Source organism: Aedes albopictus, chromosome 1 (genome assembly GCF_035046485.1).
Source record: "Aedes albopictus strain Foshan chromosome 1, AalbF5, whole genome shotgun sequence".
Taxonomy (NCBI): Eukaryota; Metazoa; Arthropoda; class Insecta; order Diptera; family Culicidae; genus Aedes; species Aedes albopictus.
In genome coordinates this window covers 187,150,568-187,176,227 of record NC_085136.1, presented here as the reverse complement: position 1 = coordinate 187,176,227, position 25,660 = coordinate 187,150,568, and the positions used below count along the sequence as shown (strand labels likewise).

The 25,660-nt window shown below is 40.3% G+C and overlaps 1 protein-coding gene across 2 annotated transcripts in view; it reads right to left on the bottom strand.

Annotated features, from left to right (window-relative positions):
- Positions 1-12,498: 12,498 nt before the first annotated feature.
- The window catches only part of LOC109419486 (uncharacterized), a 361,628-nt gene continuing 348,466 nt past the window's right edge, over positions 12,499-25,660 (bottom strand). For both annotated transcript variants that reach the window (XM_062846012.1, XM_062846011.1), the window contains one exon: positions 12,499-15,106. In XM_062846012.1, the coding sequence (XP_062701996.1) occupies positions 13,917-15,098 (1,182 nt within the window). In that variant the 5' untranslated portion in view covers positions 15,099-15,106 and the 3' untranslated portion in view covers positions 12,499-13,916. The remainder of the gene's footprint in view (positions 15,107-25,660) is intronic.

Genomic DNA, 25,660 nt, shown 5'->3' with positions numbered 1-25,660 from the left:
TCGCCACCGAGGAGTTGGTTGAAACGCTCATGTAGACGCGACAGGCGAGAAAGCCGCAAACACAGGCGACATCCGTCTCCTCTACGATGTCTCACGTCGCCTTAGTGGGACCAAGATGAATGCTCCGATGCCCGTTAAAGACACGTCTGGACAGTTACTGACCGACCCGGCTGATCAGCTGAAACGCTGGTTCGAGCACTTTTGAAACCTTTTTCAAGTGTCGGTCACGCCATCAACACCTCAGCATGATCCGCCAAGGGTTCGACGCATTACCCGTGTCAACACCGAAGCTCCATCAGTGCAGGAGATAGAAACAGCCATGAAATTGAACAGAGCCCCAGGGGTCGATCGCATATCAGCTGAGATGCTCAAAGCTGACCCCGTAGTATCCGCACAACTACTGCATCAATTATTCTGCAACATATGTGGAACCGCGACATTTCCGGCCGACTGGATGCAAGGCGTCTTAGTAAAGGTACCCAAAAAGGGTGACCTGACTGTATGCGATAATTGGCGGGGCATCATGTTGCTGTGTATCGTTCTCAAAGTCCTTTGCAAAGTGATCCATAACCGGATACAGAAGAAGATTAACGCAACTCTCCGACGGCAGCAAGCAGGATTCCGTGTCGGACGATCCTATGTGGACCATATTGTCACGCTCCGTATCATTCTGGGGCAAATCAATGAATTTCAAGAGTCTCTCTACCTGGTGTTCATTGATTACGAAAAAGCTTTCGACCGTCTCAATCACGGAAACATGTGGGAAGCCCTCAGGCGCAAGGGTGTCCCTGAGAAAATCATCGGCCTCTTCGAAGCACAGTACAGAGCATTTTCGTGCAGAGTACTGCACAACGGTGTTTTGTCTGCACAACGGTGTTATGCCTGCGGTATATAATTCGTGCATGGTGGCCTCACAATTGGATCTCCAACGTGGAGCTCCATCGTCGATGTCATCAAAAGCCGATAGCTACAGAAATTCGGGAGAGAAAGTGGAGGTGGGTCGGCTACACTCTACTCAGGGGCGGAAACGAAATCTATCAAACGTTAGACTGGAACCCAGCAGAACCTCGTAGCAGAGGCAGACGCAGAGGCTCATGGCGGCGCAGCTTCAATACGAAATCAAGCAAATCCAATTCGGTCCTCTGCATCACCGTGGGTGCCCAGGACTGAAAGTAAGCAAGTATAGTCACAGGCCACGCAAAAATCTCATGTGTCGAAAGTGTGAAGATAATCTTAAATTGTTTCCAGATTATGCACCTGGTGAAGCGATTTTAACAATATAGGTAGTGTTGCAAGGTTCAGTGGTGTCAAATTAAATGTTTTCATATGAGTTATCCCAAATACTATCACCAATACAGAGGCATTACAAAACTGAATGATTAAAAGTCTGTGGCAAACCTTTGTTAGATTCTGTTTCTGCGGCATGGAAGCCACTGAGCTTTGCAAAACTATTATATTTATTGAAGTGCAATTTGAGATGCTCAATCAGAAATAAATTTGCACCCCTTCCAACGCTGTCGATTTTTAGAAAATTTGTGTTGACATTCACCGCAGATTAACCCGTTAACGCCCAAGGTGTCTCACAATTTAAATCTTCAAATAAATTTGTTATCAAAGGTCAAGTTCTAATAAACTAAGAAATCATGCTTAAAAAATGGAAGTCTATGGTGTAGTTCCAAAAAAATTCTTCATTGTAGGTCCTCAATATCTGATAATTTTCTTGAGTTCTACTTCAGCACAACTTCCACGCTATCGTTATATTCTGATCCGTATAGATAAAATGCAGCTCTAAACAAGTGAGAGAGATGATAACCACTCAAAAAGAATAGAAAAAGGACTTATAAATTGGGGCAGAAATATAACCCAATAAACGCCTAAAAGTATGCAATGCATGGTTCTTGTAATTTCATGTAGTTTCGACTGCAGTGTTCATCATTTCTCTTTTTTTTAACAAATCAAATAAAGAGAGCTCACTATGTGTGGCATAAGCAAATGTTAAAATACTTTAGAAGTTAGATTTTACACAGATAATTATTTCTAATAAAGTAATTGAGATTTTCCTTCAGCACCCCACAAACTCTCTTTACGTACTCACCATACGTAAACTTTTCAGAAGTTTTTCATATTTAAAATAGAAAATCGTGTTAAGTAATGTTGCACTTAATTTGTCTCCTTTGACAGATACGTATTTCGACCTCAACTATATGGTCGTCTTCGGTGTCTCGTATTTACAGGTATTCTACTAACACGCCCAGGTTCATCATCATTCCATGTTTTGATATAAAATTTCAACCAGATATACTCTACACGGCTTCTCCACTTATGTTTGTACTACTCCATGATTGTTTATTCGTGAACAATATGTGAATTTTATGGTGTTATTCTGGGCACTATCAAAGTAACATCGAAAAGATAACGTGAAATCCCCGAATGAATCCCGGGAGGATATACAGAAGGAATTCTGAGAGTCATATCTGGTAGAGTTCTGAGGGAATCTCAACTGAAAGCTTGGTAGGAATCCCTGAAATAATCACAGAAGAAATCCCAGGAGGAATTGCTGTATAAGTCCCGAGCGAGGATCCCGGCTCATACAAAGAATTCCATTAGGATTCTCTGAATATGTTTCGACAGAACACTTTGAAAGTATACTAATATGTATCTGTGAAGTAATTCCAGAAGAAATCCGTGAAAGAATGCTGGGTAAAATTTCTGAAAGAATCCTTTCAGGATTTTCTAAAGCGATTCTGGCCGAAATCCCTGAAGTTATTCCTGAAGGAATCCCGTATGGAATACCTGATGTATTCCCTAGAGAGATCATGACAGAAATGCTGGCCAGAAGCTGAGCAGACATTCCTGCAAGAACCTAGAAGATGTCTCTATGATCTATGGTTGCCTGAAAACAATCTCGGAAAAAACATATATTTATTCATTTTTTTTTTCGGAAGGGATCCTTTAAGGAATAACAGCAGGAACTATGGAAGGAACCTTTGAAGGAATTCCAGCACAAATCCCTGAAAGAATGCAGAAAAGAATAACTAACAGAATCCTTTCAGGATTTTCCAAAACAACACCTGCAAAAATACCTGAAGAGAACTCCGGAGCAATCCATACAGCAATCTCGGAAGCAATATCTGAAGAAATCTCGGGAATAAACCTGAGAAGGTTCTCGAAAGGAATGCCTGAAGAAATCCTGGAAAGAATTCCTGAAGGTATCTCAAAAAAGAACCTCAGCTTTTATCCTACCCGCTACCCTTTAGATACGCATATTGCATGGTATTATAGCTCAAACTACCATTCCGTGGCCACTAACTTGGGTATGGACCGCCATCTTGGGTTTCAAAATTGAGTGGGATATTAATTTTTGAGTTCTACTCATGAAGCCCGATCGTTAGATACCCATATTGCATGGTTTCATAGCTCAAACACTTATTCTGTGGCCGCCATCTTGGATATGGGCCACCATCTTGGATTTCTAAACAGAGTCAAATATCGTTTTTTGACTTCTACTCATGAAGCCCGATCGATAGATACCCATATTGCATGGTATCATAGCTCAAACTACCATTCCATGGGCGCCATCTTGGATATGGTCCGCCATCTTTGATTTCGAAATAGGGTCAAATACCAATTTTGAATTCTACTCATGAAGCCCGATCGATAGATACTCATATTGCATGGTATTATAGATCAAACTGCCATTTCATGGCCGCCATATTGGATATGGTCCGCCATCTTTGATTTCAAAATGGCGTCGGATATTAATTTTTGAGTTCTACTTGAAGCCCGATCAATAGATCGTATATTACATAATATACGAAGCAGCATTGTCGTTAAAAAGCATATATTCTGAGGTTTTGAAAGCCATCTTGGAACCTAAGCCACCATCTTGAATTTAAATATCCTTGCTACCACCTCCACATCCTAAGGAATGTGTGATTACCAACTCTGCCGAAGAAATGAATTGTAAATTATTAACCATTGTCAAGATTCCAGGGAAATAACTTTTTTTCGCATTGGAATTGATGCTCACAGATCGTGACAATATGCATTCTTTGCAGCATCGTTTACGCCACCTAGTGAACCAGTCAAATACTATATTGTCCACTATGAGCAAGGTATGGGTGTGGAGAACATCTTCTCTGAAGAAAGTATTCTAAAATTTTGCATAATTCTGGAGATATTCACATCCAAAGGACTGTCCTAGTTATAGGACGCTGGGCGTTCGGGGCATCTGTCCTATAAATAGGACGCTGGGCGGATATGGGTTAAGAACCACTGATTTTTGTTACAACACTTTAGTTTTGGTACTGCTCCTTGAGAGGTTTAGTCTAAAAAAATATTTTCATTTTGTCCTAATACTGAAGGTTCTCGTGATATATGCGTGTCCCGTGACCCCAGATTGAGAACCATTGAGCATTGCAACACTACTATGTTGATAATACTGCACTCTGAAAAGGTCAACGTAATCTGAATCACATCGGAAATAGTTCACAAATAACACTAGTTTACAGCATTTTTGAACTCGGTAAGCTGATGATCATTTTTGGTGTAGTATCATGCCCTGAGTTCGAAAGCGCGAAAGAAAAAAAATACAGTAGAGCGGAAATTTGACTGACTGCTAACGACTGTATTGACGAGTATTTCGCTTGTTTTACGGCTCTTTCAGTCTATATTAAGCAGCTAAAACGCCTTTCGCATCTACTGTCCTACGTTTCGGTGTGTATTTCTAATTCCCAGAAGAAGGTGAAATACTCACCGAAACGTAGGACAGTAGATGCGAAAGGCGTTTTAGCTGCTTAATATAGACTGAAAGAGCCGTAAAACAAGTAGAGCGGAAATTTTTTCGACTTTCCATACAAGGTTGATGATTTGAAATCGATTTTTGTTCATTTTTTAAGCAAAGTCGCTCACTTCAAACATCTCATTCTCCGTAATCAATGCTCCGATTGAGCTGAATTTTTTACTGTAATTCGCCTACATATGATATGTCAAATAAACGTCGAGAAAGAATTTTTTAGTTGTTTTTTTCCTATTGAAAAAAATACATTTCTTCAAAAAATTTTGGGAATTTTGCTAAAATTTAAGAAGATTGTCCCTTAAACTCGCCAATATCTTGAATTTCATCAATCTGACGCAAAACCTGAATTCAGATGATCGAATAGTATTGTATTCAGCTTTTAATTTATGGAAAAAGATTTAAAATTGGTTGAACAAAACGCAATATATTTGAATTTTAGTAAATTATATATTTTGAAAAGTTGCAAAACTCGATATTGAGTTTAAACTCAAAAACTGTTCTACTTAAAAATTTTTGAAGGTCGGTTTCGAAATCAGCACTGAATTGTGCTTCAAAAATTTTGGTCGTTGACAGAAGTTCACGACTTTCGTTTTATTTTGTAAACTTGTGTAATCTTCTTGTCATCAACATCACAGCAGTGCACTAGTCACGAAAAACTTGCCACAATTAAGGACCAAAAAATACAAGTTTGAGTTTTAAAAGTTTTGATTTGAACCGAATACACAAAATGGTAAATGGTAAATTGTAACACTAATAGTGTTACACTATTAAAGAGCCGCCGTCAAGAAGTTTGTATATTGGGTTCATAATAGGCAAATAACTGGGTGGAATTAGGTTCAGATGAACACTCCTGATTAGCGCTGATCCGGCTCTGAGCTCAGTCCCCATAGGGGCCTGTGTCAACCCTCGGGTGGCATCCCAGCTTGCATAGATAACCACCGGGATTATTGGCGATTCCTTCATTGCTCATGCAGCGCATATGTCCCACAAGACATATGGCAGCGCATGTTTTTAGTTGCACATGAGTCAATGTCATGTTATTTTATAGAATAGCGCAGATTTTTGGTTACACTTCAGTTACAGTTATGTAATTCTTACCAAATCTGGGCGAAGAGAGGAGCGCGGTCGACGCATGCAAGGAAGAGCGGCTATGGGTTCTTTAGGTGGTATCTGTACTGATTTGGACCCGCATGCTCCCCGTCCTGTAACGTGGGTAGATCACCTTAGAACGGTGCGTTACGGTGTAAAATCTACCTACTTACTTACTTTCAGTCCTGGGCACCCACGGTGGTGAAAGATTCCCATCCTGGGCGATTACCAGCCATCGCCTTGACCTGTGGCCAGGTCAACTTTCTGTCGACTTGCTTGATTTCATTATTTAAGGGTGCGCCGCCATGAGCCTCTGAGTCTGCCTCTGCTACGATGTCCTGCTGGGTTCCAGTCTAACGCTTGCTTGCAGATAGACGACTGCACCGATGAACATTGAGTTCACTGAGCCTGAAAATTTTTGACAGCACAGCGGGGTCGACTCTCAACAACTACTCAGAGATGCATTACCTAGATGTACTGATATTTTTTTCTTTGGTTTCTTGGATGACGTTTTATTTAAGGACAAGGTATTTGGAGTACATACATAGCTCAAAATTTCTAGAGCACCGTTTTTAGAACCGTTGAACGGATTTGGATGAAAATCCATCACGCTAATTGTTCAGAGGTTGTCAACAGCGTGATGCATTTTAATCCAAATCCGTTCAACGGTTCTAAAAAACGGTGTTCTAGATATTTTTAGCAATGTACTCTAAATACCTTGTCTTTAAAGTGATGCATATGCACACAGACAAACAGACGTAACACTCTTCAAAACGGCTTGGCACATGCATTTAACGATCAGTTCAAATTTCATTTGATTTGCGCGATCGTTCCACCAGATGCGCTAGTGTTCGATCGCTTTGACGTTTGCCAGTGTACACGTTGCTGAATGATGCAAACGAAAATTACAGGCAATTTGTGTATTAGTGTGCATATCAGCAAAACGTCAAATCAAAATCCATCATGGCCGACAGTGTCGCGCGCGGTTCTACCTACAGGTGGCAGTGTGCTCATGAAAATGACACCGGCCAAAAGTTTTAAATGAATTTCCTCTAAGAGTTACGTCTGTTTGTCTGTGATATGCATATAGTTAATGCATTAGCCTAGAAATCCTCTACATAGAGATAAGCGGAAATTACATATGTCGATTCGGCAACGCTGTTCATTTTGTTTGCATCAGCTGCCAACACTTGCTGCAAAGCTAGATGTTCAAACTTTGTGCGTGACTTCGTAGTGGTTCAAGTTGTTTTGTTTACATTTTCTAATTATGATAAAAATTTTTTTTTCAAAATTTTGAAAAAAATAGCGGAGCAATCGATGAAATCTGAAATTTATTGCAAAGTGTTAAGCTAAACATATCGGCAGAACTAAAGCAAGAAGCAGCAATGAAAGTTTTTTCGAGAAGTGCAGCAACAAAAGTTTCGTCATAAGTTTGAGCTTTTGAAAGCAGAATTAATTAAATTCTATCTTTTTACTAAACTTACATATACCGTCAATTTCTCGATATTAAAAATAAATAATTTTAATTTATTTAGTTCGGTTCGGATTGCAATACCGTTCAATCGACGCCTTCTTACGAACGATCAGCCTGTTCATTTGGCTCACACTTTGACAGTTCTTTCTGCACGATTGGCTTACAATGGCCGCCTCCGCAGATCTCTATAATGTAGGATTACTACACTAGCCCATATTTTTGCAACTTTATCACGAAAACTAGATACAATAAATTAAACAAATTTTCAGCTGGGTAGAAGTTGTTGAGAGTCGACCCCGCTGTGGTGTCAAAATTCGCTGCCCGAGTGAACTTTCAGCGGGCGGTGCAGTCGTCTATTTGTGGCCGACCCACCTCCACTTTCGCTCCCGAATTTCTGTCGCTACCGGCTTTTGGTGACATCGACGATAGAGCTCCACGTTGTAGAGGCCACTATGCATGAATTATATACTGCAGGCATCTATTGCTGAAGACCTGCAGCCGTTGGGTGTTCTCCGCTGATACACACCAGGTAAAATCTACCACATTGCATAAAATTTTAATCTTTCTATTTATTTTACTGCCTAAAGTGGTAGCTTACCAGATTAAAATTTGATGTATTTTTTGTTTATGTTTTAATTTATGCTTTGTTGCTAAGCTAAGTTAAGTTAAGTTTTGTTTCAGGGGGATTCAGGTAATTTTATTGTAAAAAAATAATAAAAACTGTAACAAGCGTATCACTTATGCCTTATTCAGTATTAATTACTTAATACTTTATTCTCTTTTCAGTGAATCTTACCACCATCATTCCTGGCGCACAAATCAATATTTTTTGGCAAATCATCGTATACATCACCATATTAATACATGGGAACATGTTTAAATACACTAGTTTACAGCATTTTTGAACTCGGTAAGCTGATGATCATTTTTGGTGTAGAATCATGCCCTGAGTTCGAAAACGCGAAGGAAAAAAATTACAGTAGAGCGGAAATTTTTTCGACTTCCCATACAAGGTTGATGATTTGAAATCGATTTTTGTTCTATATTTAAGCAAAGTCGCTCACTTCAAACATCTCATTCTCCGTAATCAATGCTCCGATTGAGCTGAAATTTTTACTGTAACTCGCCTACATATGATATGTCAAATAAACGTCGAGAAAGAATTTTTAAGTTGTTTTTTTCTTATTAAAAAAAATACATTTCTTCAAAAAATTTTGGGAATTTTGCTAAAATTTAAGAAGATCGTCCCTAAAACTTGCCAATATCTTGAATTTCATCAATCTGACGCAAAATTTGTATTCAGATGATCGAATGGTATTGTATTCAGCTTTTAATTTATGGAAAAACATTTAAAATTGGATGAACAAAACGCAATATATTTGAATTTTAGTAAATTACATATTTTGAAATGTTACAAAACTCGATATTGAGCTAAAACTCAAAAACTGTTCTACTTTAAATTTTTTGAAGGTCGGTTTCGAAATCAGCACTAAATTGTGCTTCAAAAATTTAAGTCGTTGACAGAAGTTCACGACTTTCGTTTTATTTTGTAAACTTGTGATATCGATATCGTTATCTGGAAGCGTTTGGTACGGGAGATCCACGCTTCCATCGTTCTCCTCGATTTCAAGGTGTTGAAAGTTTTCAAATATTGACTATGTTGAAATCTTTCAATACATGCTGCTCGGCCAGGCCTTCTTGGACAAGAATAAAGTTAGACTTGAAAAGTGTTCATTTTCCAGGATCAGCGACGAGAATTGTCAGACAAAAGAGACACAAAACAAGCAACAAAGAAGGCGTGACGATTACTCTTAATCCCTACTGGTAACAGATAACGACATGATCTCGAAAATTTTTGTTGCAGACAAAACGGAAGCTGAACTTTTTGCGTACTTTTCAACTCGTGAATAATCAATTATTACTAACCCAAAGTCGAAATTGTTTGATGATAGATCTTCAGCAGGTTTGCAGTGTTGACCGACTCGAAGTTACCGCAAATCTCTAAACTCGTGGTGTACGATATTAATCCTGTTATTTTCAAGTTGGGAAAACTTATGTTGCTTTGGGTGGATTGCCGCAACAAATACAGGTTGTGACATTGTAATTACAGTTCCGCGATGGTTGAATTTTGATTCACTGTCCAGGATGCATTCAAGTAATGGCTGCGTTAGTGTGAGATTAGATAAGAATAGATTAGATTTGGACCTGCAGGTTCCCCCACATGTCCAGCATGCGCAGACTGCGGAGCATGTGCTCTTTGAATGCCCAGTCTTCGTGAAGCAATGGTCGATTATGCAGTGCAGGAGATATGCGGTAGACATACAACTCCGGACCACATTGCTGAAAGGATGTTTACGGCGGCGGACAAGTGGGATTCCGTTACTTTCATGCTCTCCTAAATCGCACTTGAACTACAGAGAAAATGGCGGGCCAATGAACAGCAAGTTGAGTTGATGTGAAGAAGTTGAGTTCCTTAAGCAAGTTTTTTCCATACATGAAAAAACCGATGGCCTAAACAGTAGGTAGAGGGACGTTTTGTCGATATTTTTACAAATCATGAAGATTTGAAAATTCATGACGACTTTTTTCTATATCAAGAAGGAGTGGCAATTCCATAGTTTAAGTTATGGAACTGCAACATGCCAACCATGCTGGAATTGTTAGAATGACACAGCTTGCAAGACGCAATGCCTATAGGTTTGAGAAGACCAGTTTGTTTCGGATTGAGATATTTGCACTATTATGGCGCTAGTATACCTACTGCCCATCCCAGTGAATCAATGACGATCAGGCCTATCAGTAAGATTCACATCAATTTGTTTTAGTTTGAATATCGCATTTCCATACTAATGTTTACTCAAAATGTTTGGAAATTGAATGGATGCAAAATTATGCTGAGGCTTGCCAGGTTATAATCAGTGCTTAAAATGTCGTTTTGACATATATGGGGCTGTCCATAAACCACGTGGTCATTTTTTTGAGCCTTTTCAACCCCCCCCCCCCCAATACAATACCATAATAGTTCGTGGGAAATATGACCAAATCATCGCAAACAGAATGCAAACTGCTCTAAATTGTATCTCATCGTGGTGTGATAGGGAAGGATTGAATGTAAATCCTTCAAAAACTACTATTGTACCATTTACAAAGAGGAGAAAATTTTCTATAAATAATTTATACCTGAAAGGCATATCTATAGATCTTTCAAATACAGTCAAGTACCTCGGAGTAGTCCTTGACAGCAAACTGAATTGGAATTCACACCTAGAGCAGATAATCACAAAAGCGACAAATGCTCTTTGGATAAGCAAAAAAACATTTGGCAAGCAGTGGGGATTGAAACCGAAAATGATTTATTGGATCTTTTCGGCAATCGTGAGACCCAGGATCACCTATGCCTCACTGGTCTGGTGGCAGAAAACCACAGAATCCGTCGCTCAGAGAAAACTAGGAAGATTACAAAGACTAGCGACTCTCTCAATAACTGGAGCATTGAGAAGCACTCCTTCATTGGCATTGGATGCTTTATTACACATGCTTCCATTACATCAATTTATACAATTTGAAGCTGAAAAGAGCGCTCTAAGAATCAAAAGATCTACGAACCTCTTGGAAGGTGACCTTAATGGGCATCTTAGTATTCTAAAAACTTTTGGCATAAACTCCATAGTTATGAACAACGAAGACTGGATGGAGAAAAAGTACAATTTTGACCGTATGTTTAAAGTTTATGACCCTGATCGAATTTCGTGGCGAGTCGGTGGTCCAGAATTTCGACCAGGATCGATTATTTTTTATACAGACGGTTCAAAATTGAACAACAAAGTGGGAGCAGGAGTAACTGGCCCAGGGATAAACCTGTCGATACCCATGGGAAAGTATCCAACTGTATTCCAGGCGGAAATTCAAGCAATTTTAGAATGCTCTAATATATGTTTGCAAAGAAACTATAGGCATTCAAATATATGCATATTGTCTGACAGTCAAGCAGCACTAAATGCTTTGAAGTCAGCGGTATGTACATCAAAACATGTTTGGGAGTGCATTAAATCACTTCAAGATCTGTCCTGTCGTAATCAGGTCAACTTATATTGGGTTCCTGGCCATTGTGGAATTGATGGAAATGAAAGAGCCGATGAATTAGCAAGGCTTGGATCATCTCTTCAGTTCATAGGGCCCGAACCTTTTTGTGGGCTATCTGCCTGTGCTTTGCGAATGGAGTTCAAAATAAGAGAACATTCGAAAGTGACGAACAATTGGAAAAACACTTGTATAGCAAGACAAGCAAGGCGATTTATTATTCCAAATGTTTCTAAGACTTGTAAAATACTGGATCTTTCCAAAAAAGATCTAAGCGTATATACTGGGCTTATAACAGGTCATTGTCCGAGCCGATATCACTTGAAGCTTATGGGAAAACTTCAAGATGATATGTGTCGCTTTTGCGGCACAGATAAAGAAGACTCGGAACATCTACTGTGCCACTGTCCGGCACTCTTTACAACAAGACGTAAGTTCTTCGTCAAGGGGCTGTTAGAACCCTCTGACATTTGGAGAACAACACCCAGTACGGTAGTGCAGTTCATTCGAAATGTCGAACCGTGCTGGGTTAATGCTATTAATCAAACGATGGCGATCACTCACAATAGTGGTACGTCATCTTGATATACATAGCTATAATAAAACTTATCAGGGGCATATGTCACAATAGATCAAAAAACTGGTCGCAGTGATGGAAATACCCGACACGGATTAAAAAAAAAAAAAAAAAAACCCCCCCCCCCGCGTGGTCATTTGTCCATACAATTTTTTTTATTTGTCCATACAAAATGGTCATTGGCCGAACCCCCCCCCCCCCTCATGACCACGTGGTTTATGGACAGCCCCTATAGCTACATCTAGAAATTCACGAAAAACACTTTCACTTTAATATGTAAGATCAATGTCATCGATTATCTTTGAAAAATGCCAATTGAATCTTGAGGTATAATTGAATCTAGATATGTCAAAATGATATTTTCACCATTGATTCTAAAAAGTTAGTAATGCTTTGTGAGATTCTGGCTACAAATGTGGATATGAAAGTTCGACATCAAAATAATCTGGGATTTTTCTCAATAGAAACAACGAAAGCACATATTTGAAGACTACTTTTATTTTCTACACGTAATCAGTACAATTTGTTGTTCACCTATTTACTACAATACTACGTTTTTTCTTCTTACTTAGTTGGACTCAAGCTATGCATTTGTGTTTGAAACATTTTGCTGGCAATTCCAAAGTTCTAAAATAATGATTGCTTATTTTACTCTTAATACAATTCAAAAACAATTTTGAACATTTCCGAAACAGGATTCAATAATGAAAATAATAATAATATAATAATATATTAATATTGATAGTATTAACATTGATATAAAATTCCATTTTGTTATTTTGACAAGTTCTGCAAATCTTATCGGCTAACTCTTTTTCAACTATAATGCCTATCGTTTAGCACTACTACTTTGTATTAAATACTAGTTGTTCGAATTTGTCGCACTAGCTCCAAATCATTTGTGTAACTAATTGCATACTCGATTGCTGTATGATTATCTAATATTATAAATTGAGCTCGATTTATAATGAAGTGTTTAATTTTCCTAATGGATTGCAGTGAAGTACAAAACTATCGATAGAATTCGTCCTAACGTATGTGAACAATCCGAAGCGATGATTAAACCTATATAAATACATGAATGCATACGCTAAGCTACGCTTTGTCGTTAAGTTAATAAGTTAGGAAATGCAGCAAGTCAATGATATGTTTGTCAAGTCGCACAAAAATGTTGCGCAACATAGTCTAGATTTGTGCGCTTGCAGGAAACATCTCATCAAGTTGTGGAGAGTCTTATCGTAAGTTTATTGCATACAATATTGTGCTCAATATCATCCTTAAGGTAAATCCGTTCCAACACGCGTATGACCGCTTGAGAAGAGAGCAGGAAGAGAGAAGATGGATCGTGAAAGACATCAGATGTGCTACGGTGTAAATCATACGGCGCAAGCTTTACAATTAATTTGAGGCACTGGGAAGCAAGCTTGGTGCAATGGTGTAAAGCTTCACATAGCGGTGCTTATTTTTGGTTCATTCCGAGTAGTTGAATAGCGAAGATGTTGCATGCAATAATGATGGTTTCGTTTCCACTTGTTCTATCAACGACGAGCTTTTTTGAGAAGCTTTGCAGCATTTTAGAGCTGATTAATATACATATAAACCATTTAGTATAAATACTAGGTATATCAATTACTAAATCCAGAATAGAACGTACACAATAAATAAAGTCGTTACTGGGAAATAGCAATTTCTTAAAAGAAATATAGAATAGATCATAATACGAGACGAATATAACCAAATTCACGCTAAGATACGCTACGTGAAACCAACCTGACTGCACATACTTGCATTACTGTCTCATTAAACTCTCATCCATGTGGGGCAGTAATCCAAGCATTTACGAGCAGCACCAATCTTGCTTAGTAATTCGTTGTCATACAATCGAGCATTATCACATCTTAGTAGTAGCCACCAATCGGACTAATCGGGTTGATTGGAGCTTGGAAGAATGGGTTGATCGAGTTCTGAAGCAGGAAGATCTCCTCAGGTCTGCCGTTGAAGATGAATGGACCCTTCAGATGGGTGATCTTTGAGTCCTGCACGAAGGGATTTGGCCTGAAAGCAGGGCGGGCTGGTGGTGGTCTTGCCACAGGGTATGGAAGAGCGTATGCTGGCTGAGGCATGGGGGCGGGAGATGGCGCTCCACTCCATTGGTAGATTCCTGAGGGTTTACCGTTGGACACAAAATTGATTGGTACATTATAGAAAGGACTCATGTTAACAGGGGGAGCCAACTGTGGATACTGAGGGACAGCAGGAGTCATTGGCTGGATGGTGGGAGGTTGCGAGATGTATCCAAGCCCAGGGACAAACATGTATGGAGTTGGGGGCAGTCGAATGTAATAGATTGGGGAGTTCTTCTGATTTGGGCGACGGCGAACACCTTGGTTCGTACGTGAGAGAATTTCTTCCTCGTCCATGTTTTCACCGTTGGAATATTGTGCAAGATTCTGGTAATCCTGAGATGCCTGGTTGTTATCCATATTGTTCAAACTGGGAATGTTGGTTGGAGCAACATTTGGTAGCTGGAAATTGTTCAGATTTTGGAGAGCTGCCATGTTTTGATAAGCGGCCATGTTCTGCTGGTAGTTTTGATAGTTGACCAGAGAGTTCATGTTTGGGTAGCTTTCCAGCGGAACATAGTCATCATAGTATTCCAGAGGATAGTACGATGGATAGGCCATCGGTTGAGGATACGTCGGTTGAGGGTAGTAGCCGTAAAACCCAAACATTTTGTTCTTTCGTTGGGTACCCTGAGCTGTGAGATCTTCTACAAGTTTGGATTTCAATAGCTTGCCCTTCCGCAGTGGCTCTTTAGGTAGCTGGTTTTCAACGCTTTCCACTGTGGATTCCATGTTTTCGATATTGTCCACGTCTACCTCCGGTTTGCTATCGTTTACATTCTCGAGCTCGGAGCCGATTTTCTCCTTCGATGGAGACTCTTCAGTTTCCATCGATGCATATTTCCGTTGGATTTCCTGGATGGATGAAAGAAGTTGCGAACGTTCCACTGGAGCTGCCAAAAGGGAGTTGGCCATTAGATGTGCCAGAAGGCAAAGTACTACAACTCGGTGGATCATGTTGATTTCTGGAAAGAAAAGAGGATAGAAAAAAAGTTTAATTGAATATTCAATACAAAGTATCATATATGTAAAGCAAGATGATGTTTTTAGCCAAATAAGCTCCAACGTGTTGCAGGCAAAGAGTCGTATTATAAGGAAATTTATCAATTAAATGCCCTTGAGCTTGATTATCCGCCCGTAGATGCAACTCCGGTATCGCAAAACCAGCTACGCTCAGAAAAGGAACCAATGAGATGTCTGCCGGAGATTAGCAGGCATCTTCAGTGTGTGAGCGTTGGTGATCTTCGACAATGGCGCCTGCCACCTTAGGTTGCAGGTCAATGCGCAGAAGGGGAAGGAAGTGATGGTTGCAATCATGTGTATATACATCAGACCGAATATACCTCTGCGTCTGCACAAATTCATGTGGATGTCTGAGTGCAGGTAGGATATGGTTGGAAGAGGGCTCACACATTGGTGCATGGATGCCAGGCGTAGGGTGATATAATTTTGTGTTTTATTATTCTGAGGATGTGCGGCACAGTCCGATTACATAACTCGTAGGCGTTATGTGATAGATACTGTGCAGAGGAAGTTGAAAGGAAGGAAAACGTTTGTGGTTCTAGCGATGGCTGAACGAACATATGAATGTACATGAGCTTGTACATGAGCTGCATATGTAGAGAGGAGGGAGCAGACGCGCCAAATTGGTAAAATTATTGGGGGGGGGGGGCAAACAATTTTTGAAACGCGATGAGATACGTATTGTATTTAGCCGTGTACAAAATTTTAAGTCAATCAGTTTGGAATTGACTGAGTTATAGCGAAGAGTGCCCAAAATACCGGCCACTGCCCAAGTGGTTGGTTACATTATATTTGAAGTTTTCTTCAGATGCAAGCAGATGAGATCTTAACCTTTACTGGTGTAGTAGAAAGGAATAGTGGGAATGGTGACTTTTTACATTTGAAATGATCAGAACGGAATTTGTACAACTTTCTAACTTTTGAATAGATCGTTTGAAATTTGAACGATTTAGCGCTGGTTATCTGGTATCAATCTATCATGATTGTTGCAACTACCACGCGCCTCCATAACCTCTCATTGTTCATGTAAATAGTTGGATGGAGATTCTTAGTATTTCATTACAAGTCAAAGCGAACAGAACCAGCATGTGTTTCACCTCCTCAAAATGTACAGCACTTAAGAAGTAACGTAAGTTTTCAATTGCTTATATGGTGTGTAAATTTGGTATCACGCGTGCCGTAAGCTGCCGTCTCCTAATTACAGGAGCAAACTATCTAAAGGGTAGATGGTCTGGGTCCTGGGGCCGTTTGGGCAGGGAGACCTATTTTAGGCAATTTTCACTGTAACTAAAATTCATACCAATTGACATAACAGTTTGTGCATAACTGTTCGTTGCTCACCTCGTACAAAAAAATAAGTCAACTGTTAAACAATTGACTAAGTATAATGTAAAGAGCCCGAAAAAGGCCCCCTGCCCAAATTGTCCTAGACCCTATGACTACCTTTGCTTGGACGGTACGTTATGCTCTTCTTTCTCCATTTTTTCGTATTCATCTCACTTTGTTTGAAGTATCCCTTGCCCAGCTTCCACGCTTAGCATTTTGCCACACCAACCACCACACATGTAATTGGAACGAAGAATTAAACCTGTGCTCGAACAATTTCTCGTGAAATGAACCTCACGCAAAGCCAGACGGCAAGGTCAATACCATTCACACTTTGTTTACACCTGAGCCCATTCACCGTTTGCACACGTGCTTCTCTGACGCCAGAAAAAAGGGGAATGGTTTCAGAAAATTAGTCATAATGAGGGATGTGAATGATATACGAACCTGAAACGGTTCAATAGTAGTCAAGTGCAGGTAATTGAATTACAAAATCAATAAATTGCTCTCTCCATTATCAAGTTGGGTGCATTAAACGTTTCTGTAAGATCTGCTAGAAGGCATTAAAAAACTATGTGAACCTGAACCAGCTGTGTTTTGCAAGGGATTTCGCTTCCGCCAAATGTTTTCCAATAATAGTACATACTAGAGGTAGATTGGTTTTGCTACTCAAAACTATTGTCAACATCATTGAAGCAGTTTTGCAAAAGAAAGCGAAAACATAAATGTATACACAATTATCCACCCAGCTGCGTTAATCGCTTAGATCGAAATTATATAATCGTTCTCAAGTGTACTGGGTGTATTCCTTCTACAGATAGTGCTGTGTTGATGTTACTGTTGGCTGAAAATGAAGTGGAAAGTGCTGAACTGCGAAGAAAAAAAGGGCCCTAATTAAGTGGGCTATAATGGAGAGGGGGAAGTACATCGCGGCTACTGGCAAACTGCTCAAAGCAAAGCTAATCAATGAATATCTAGCACAAAAAATAGCTTGATTGTTGCCCCAACAATGCAATTAAGCAAAATAGTTATTTACTTTTGCCTGAGTATTTATAACGAGCGGTAATTTTTATCTTTACGACGAAAGTAGCCTACATCATCTGGATCTAAGCCCATGAGGATAGCCGAGCCGTGGCGGGAGCTTTACATCGTGAAAGTTTGTTCAATCTTGCCTGGCTGAGTTCTTCATCATCTTGCATGTTGCCAAGCCACCAAGCGTCAATAATTCCTGCTCTATTTTTCCGCTAATCCCCCACCTAGCGCCGATGAAGAGCTTACGCCACGGTGATAAATGCAACTTTGGCACATCAGCCAGCATCTCTATCTTTTTGCCCATTGGTCAGCTAGGCTTCAGTGAGCAACGAGTAGCCGTTTGTTTAAGGGAACTAACGCGTGTTTGCTGTTGCAACGATTATCTGGATTCCATGAACACGGTCTAACACATTTATGTGATCGAAGCAAGATAAAATCCTAAATTGCTTTCTTGAAATAAACGGCCGACACTGTTCATGAATGTTAGAGTATGTTAAGCTGTACCATCAGCAACTGTTCGTCAGTCTCCTGGTAAAATGATTTAATCAATTTAGGAAAGTTTGACGTCAGAGAACAGCATTCAAATTTTATCCCAAAAGAGAGCTTGCTACTTACATTTGCACAATATATGTACGGATATCAGCTAGAGATTAACAAGCATCCTCCTGAATAAGTTCTGGTGATCTTTTATTCAAAGCGACTACCTGCTACGGTGGTAGAGTGATGATTAATGTGGAGCACGGGGAATATTTGGTGATACAATTGATCGCTCACACACCCCGCCCCTCTTTCGTGGCCTTTCGGGAGCTTGCGTGACTTCCAAACGCTTAACAAGCAGGAGCAACAGCTGAAATCGCTGGAAGGAATTCAATAGTTAATCAGTGGTTTCCAAACTAAGCGAGATGCAGGACAAGTGAGCGTTAGGCTGGAAGCGTTGGACAAATTGTTCAGTAAGTTTCTCAAGACCCGAATGCAAGTCGAGCTGCTTTTGGAGGATGCGATGGAGGATGGCGATGGCGACGAAGAAACGCTCGTTGAGCAGAATGACAAGGTGCGGCAGGACTTAGAAAGCAGCTACTACGGGCCAAAGTCCGAACTGCAGGCTTTCCAGTCGATTGGATGCACTACGTTGAAGAACCCTCTCTAACGGAACCGGAAATTAGGATATCGGCGATGCGCAACTCTGGAAAAGGAACAACAGTCACACAAACAACATCATTGTGCTCATCATACTGCCGTGGACAGGGTAGAAAATTGAAAGCAGCATAAAGATACCAGTTCAATATAGTTGAATTAGAAAAGAATACATTTAGACGCCACACAAAGTTATGCAATTGGATCGCTCTTGTAACGCTCTAGTGGACAAAAGAGAGCTGTAAATTAGGTTAAGATTCATCTACCGCTTTCGTGAAAACGATAGGCTTGACGTGGGAGCCTAGCACGGATTGCTACCGATTCAGTTCGTCAGCTTGCAATGAGACTGCGGAGATTACGGAACGTTGCAACTTGTCTGATGCATCTCCATTAATCGACCCGTTAGAACTTATGGGTCTGGTGATCATCCAAGCGAAGATCTATCTCCTGGATCTCTGGAAGCACGACTGTGAGTGGGATGAACCGCTTAGCTCCCAGCTTCAAGAGCAGTAAAGTGAGTACAGGCGAAATCTAGCTGGCATAGGCAGGATTGCAGTTCTCCGAAGAGTTGGAACGAGTCGTATCACCGAAACGATTGAGATGTATGGGTTCTGCGACGCGTTGAACAAGGCATACGGCGCATGCGTGTACGTGAGTACCATGACAGCAGATGGGAACGTGTCAATTCAACTACAGACCTCTAAATCTCGGGTGGCTGTGCTCGAGAATTTGTCGTCTGCTGGCTTTCATCGGCACCTGCGATTTTGCAGCGAATCGTGCTCGAGAAATCCAGCACATTACATCTCGAGGAATGAGTCCAGCCCAGTACGATGGATTCACGGACCGAAATGGTTGATGTTGGACAACCAGTTCTGACCCAATTCAGCACAGATCAACGAGGGCAGTCTCAATCAGGCAGACTTGGAGGAGAAAACGATTGTCGCGGCCCTCCCCGCCATGTTTCCCTAGTGAGATCATCGGTCTTCGTTAGTGGTGGATTTAGTTCGGCTGACTGTTCACATTCGACGGTTCAAGTGGAATTCGTTGCCAGTGAATCGGTTCTGTCAGAAGAATCACTTCCCAGGAGTACGAAGACACAGTCAAAGAACTGGCGAAGCTATCGCAGAGGGAAAGATTTCTACAGGAATTCGCGGACATCTCTTGACATGGACAGGTGCAGGATTCCTCTAGATCTAGAACATTGAGCCTCGATCTTCAGCTAGTTGCAGGCGTACTGTGCGTTGGCGGCCGGTTGAAGAACGTGGCTGTTTCGGATACAGCAGGAAACATCCATACATACTTGACCATCAGCATCCCCTCACGAGAATCGTCGTCGTCTATTACCACCGCACATACACCCACGCTAGTCAACAGCAGATAGTCACGACAGTTCAAGAGCGCTTCTGGCCAACGAGAGCCAGGAATCTCGCAAGACAGGTTTTCTACGAATGCGTGCAGTGTTTTCGCATGAAGCCGAAAATTTAGGAGCAACTGATGGCCAATGGAAATATCGTACCTAACATAAATCGATTAAAGCTATCAAATTCGATTTGGTAAAACAAAATATTTCGCATGAGTCGTTAATTTAGATGTTAATTGATCAACTTTTCCTTTGATTGGTTAAAAAAATATTTCCATACTTGATGACTTGCAGTCAAAAACGCCCAAAATCGCATATTTTGCCCTATACATTGAGGTATAGCTCAAAATTGTGACGTGCTGGAGCAAATCTGAGCCCGGATTCAGATTCAGCGGCCCAAAATCTGCCAGAGACACATAAGCTTGCTCTTGAGGTTGAGACAGACCTAAAGTTAATTTTTGTTACGCTGTGTAATCGTCGAATGTCGAGGTCATTGCAAGTATCGAGGCCTGTAATATCGATCAAAATCACGATCAAGATATTCGTATCGAAGCGGTCATCGATACAGAACATTGTTGAAGATGTAGAGTTTGGGGAGCAAACTGTCCATCACCAACGCACAGTGGGAAAAATCGACCCAAAAAACGGATCTTTTAACGCCGCTGGTTTCGGTACGTGAAGTTGACCATTTCTGACGTAAAAAAATCGAGAAATCGATTGGTGCTAAATTCATTCACCGCACGGCATGGGAAGTGGTCCATTTTGCCCCATTTTGACCTTTTTTCATACAAAAATTGAATCAAAATGTACTTTCAAACAACAAGCACGACTGTAGATCGTTGAAAATAGCTGCAGATATAATTAGAGGATCATAGCAATCATAAAAAGACAATAAAGATCCTTTCAAATGCTTATTTTGCCCCATATGCCCCTACAACTGCCGGAAATTCACACTTTAACCTAATTATAAATAGATTTTCAATGTAACTGATTTGAAGTTGATTTTTTTGGCATAAACAAAAAGCGATATATCTATTATCGCCAGAATCATCTTCGAGATTTGTCCAATTTGCCCCATTTTGCCCTATTTTCATAGAAGGAGATTTCAAATGAATTCATAAGAAACAGATACTACTAGGAACATTAGTTTTAGGTGCAATTGGCAGCTAACAGTTATTATGCGCGTATATGAAAGATCTTTTCCCTATTTTACCCTACATGCCCCAAAACCTGCTGGATAATAACATATTTTGTATGGTTTTGCAATATCACTGATTGCAAAACATAAATGAGATCATTTTTGATATATACGAATGCGGTTTATTGATTAATACTAGAATCATTCTCTGAATGGTACAAACAGATGTCCATTATACCCCAATTTGCTCTGCTTTTTTATGTAATGAATTATAGGCCAATAAACAAATTAATTGAATTAATAAATTAATTTCCCTTATTCTCATTGGTGCTGAAACCGATGTAATCGAAAAAACAGTCATATATACGACTTTTTCTATAATTTTAGTTTCTCATGGGGAATTAAGGTATAATAAGTATTTTATAAAATGTGCCAAATATAAACAAAACTGATTAAATAGGCCGTCTTTAAGTACCAATATGTATATATTAAATATGCTACATTTAATCAATTCTGAGCATATTTGCCACATATTAAGATAAAGATTAATGCTTATTATGCCCTCAGTTCCCCACCAAAAGCAAGAATTGGAAAAAAGTCATATATTATAACTCTCCTTTTGATTACATTGTTTTCAGTACCAGAAGTCGATTGATTCGGACATAAGCAAATACGATAAATCAATTTAGGGGCTGTCCATAAACCACGTGGTCATAAGGGGGGGGGGGGTTCGGCCAATGACCATTTTGTATGGACAAATAAAAATTTTTTTATGGACTAATGACCACGCGGGGGGGGGGGGGGGTCGAAAAGTCCCAAAAAAATGACCACGTGGTTTATGGACAGCCCCTTATTCATGAGATGGCAAAAAATCAGGGTGAATTGGGGTAAAATGGACAGCTGTTTGTACCCTCCCGTGATTCTAAAGCTAATCGATAAACCGTATTTGTATGTATCAAAAATGACTTCATGTTGCAACCATGATGTAGAGTGATGTTACAAAACAATACAAAAAATGATATCATCCAGCAGTTTTTGAGGCATGTAGGGTAAAATAGGGAAAAGATCTTTCATATACGAGTATGATTACTGTTAGCTGCCAATTGCACCAAAAACTAATTTTAACGTTCCTTAGCAGTATCTGTTTCTTATAAATACGTTTTAAATCTCCTTTTTCTATGAAAATAGGGCAAAATGGGGCAAATTGGACAAATCTGATTCTGGTTATAATAGATTTAGCGCTTTTTGTTTATGCCAAAAATATCAACTTCAAATCAGTAACATTAAAAATCCAATTTCCGGCAGTTGTAGGGGCATATGGGGCAAAATAAGCATTTGAAAGGATCTTTAATATATTTTTATGATTGCTATGAATCTCTAATTATACGTGCAGCTATTTTCAACGATCTACAGTCGTGCTTGTTGTTTGAAAGTACATTTTGACTCTCTTCTTGTATGAAAAAAGGGCTAAATGGGGCAAAATGGACCACTTCCCGTGCTGTGCGGTGAATGAATTTAGCACCAATCGATTTCTCGTATTTTTTACGTCAGAAATGGTCAACTTCACGTACCGAAACCAGCGTCGTTAAAAGATCCGTTTTTTTGGGTCGGTTTTGCCCACTGTGCAACGGTCAGAGTTGATGTTTGCGCCACGGTACATAAGTTCCGATGTCGATTGTGTCGAAGATCTACAATCCTTCAATCAGATTCGATTTGCGAACCCATCTTCTGCAGGGTAACTTTAGCGAAGGCTGTGCTGAAAGAAAATGCTTACCTTACCTTACCGATCAGGGTGGCCTCTGCTGTACATAGTAGCCGTCTCCATTCCACTTGGTCCATGGCTGTTTATTTCCTGTTCCGCACTCTGCATAGGGTTCGCAGATCGTCCTCCACTTGGTCGACCCACCTAGCTCGCTGCGCACCATGTCTTCTTGTACCGGTCGGAAGACTCTCGAGAACCATTTTAATCTGGTCGCTATTCGACATTTTGATGACATGACCCGTCCACCATAGCCTCCCGGTTTTCGCGGTGTGGTTGGTTCTCTCAGCAGCTGATGCAGCTCGTGGTTCATTCGCCTACTCCAAGTCCCGTCTTCCATCTGCACTCCGCCGTAGATGGTACGCAACACCTTCCGTTCAAAAACTCCAAGGGCGCGCTGGTCCTATGCACGTAGGGTCCATGCTTCGTACCTATAGATGACTACCGATCTAATCAGCGTTTTGTATATCCCTTTCGTGACGGAGCGCAAAGAAGTGAAATCTCCATACAAATGGCTCAACTTTGGCTCTCCAGAACTCCAAGATTTCACAACAAAACAACAATTATTTTAACTACCTAGATAAGTAAATCGGAAATGAAAAATATGCGACAGATGAAACTTGTTCATGTTTTACGGCTTTTGTTCACTTTTTGTTTACCTTGTCGTGGTAAATCTCACTGGCAAAGTAAACAAAAGTTTGTTTAAACACAAACAAGTATGAGTAATGGCTCAATTATAGAAACAGTTTACATCACATGAAACAAAGTCTAAACAGATGAAAAAATATGCAAAACTGTTACCGCTCTACAGCACAATTGTGCTGGTTCGTCACGAAAGGGATATAGTTGACTTCGTGTGATGACGAATTTTGTTCGATCGTAGAGTTCTGCGGAGTCCATAGTAAGCTCGATTTCCTGTCACAATGCGTCTCTGAATTTCTCTGCTGGTGTCGTTGTCGGCGGTCACCAGTGAACCCAAGTACACGAATTCTTAAACCGCCTCGATTTCATCACCGGCGATAGAAATTTGGGGTGGCGGGCGCGGTGATTCCCTCCAGGAGCCCTTTGCCATTATGTACTTTGTTTTCGACACATTAATGCATATCCCATATGTCTGGTCATTGGCAGAGGTAGCTCTCAGTTAATAACTGTGAAAGTGCTCATGGAACACTATGCTGAGAAGCAGGCTTTGCCCCAATAAGGACGTTACGCCAAGAAGAGAGAGAGAGAGAGAGAGAGAGATATGTCTGGCTTTTAGTTGGATGTACGTTTCCACCATCATATCAAATTTACGAGCTATAATATCAATATCATCAGCGAAACCAAGCAGCTGAACGGACTTCGTGAAAATCGTTCCAGTCGTGTTTATCCCCGCTCTCCTAATTACACCCTCTAAAGCAATGTTGAACAGCAAGCCCGAAAGACCATCACCTTGCCGTAACCCTCTGCGAGATTCGAAGGGACTCGAGAGTGTCCCTGTTACTCGAACTACGCACATCACTCGATCCATCGTCGCCTTGATTAATCGTATCAGTTTATCCGGGAATCCGCATAGTCTGTCATAGCTGTTCTGAAAGAAAATGCTACGTATTGCAATAAAGGCGGTGAAATCACTTTGTCGTAAGCCGTTTTCTTTCATCAGCTGATGAGTGTTGATAGAATCTATTCCATTGAAATAGTGTGAATATTGGCTTTCAATCGGAAATCCCATTTCTACTAGAATATTAATAAATATTTAAATTTATTTATATACTATAAATAACTGTGACAATGATTCTCAGAAGTGATTGTACTCAGATTACAAATATCTACGAACAGTGGTGTAGCAAATACAAAAATCGATTCGCATGCACGAGTACCGAATTAGCAACAAAAAGAAAAAATCCTAAAATAGATTAACTGGTAATACAACCACAAAAATCCAATTATGTTCGCAAGTTGACACCGTTGGATAGCCAAAGAGTCCGCCTCTGAGCCAAAAAAATCAACTGAGGTATAGAAAACATAAATTACATGCTGTTCTGCAGATCACAAGCGCCAAGACCGCCACCTAAGCGAATCAAATGGGCCTTCTCGACCACCATTAACAGCTGTCTAAAATCGGCTTAAAACACCAATTAGTTTGCATCTTCACCAGTTTTTCCCCCTTCTTTTGCATGCTTAACCCAGTAACATATATTGCTTGGCTGGCTAGCAGCTACTGTGCGCGTGTGTGGTAACTGGCCATCAAGCCAGAGTTTTGCCTGGATGGATACATTGTAGAACCCAAAGTAAAAACGAAAGGAACTTTTTTCACGCGTCTATTCCAGTTTTTTCGCACGTTTTCCTAGTTTACCTTTGAACAATGCATTGCAATGGTGTATGTGCGATCTTGAAAAGGGCTTCGTTAATTCTTATGAATTTTGGCTTTCAAATTTGCTTCTAATTGAATGGTCAGATAGTCATTGCCTTTAGATAACAGTTTCCATCTACCTATTGTTCACGATGCGTTGAGTTCTAGAAGTGTTATGAATGCGTGATTATAATGCAGTCCTTCTCCAGTTGGCAATGGAAAGGCGAAATCAACCCCATTCCGCCCTTGACCACATACGTCTGTGTCGATCATCTGAGCAACACTCGAGAATGGTGTTCGTCGCTGTACGACAATCAGTCAGCCAGTCGTTAGTTTGGTATTAAATAATCTTGAAGCAATACCGTATGCGATATAAAGTTAAATGTTCACACTAAATTCGAATATAGGTGAATGA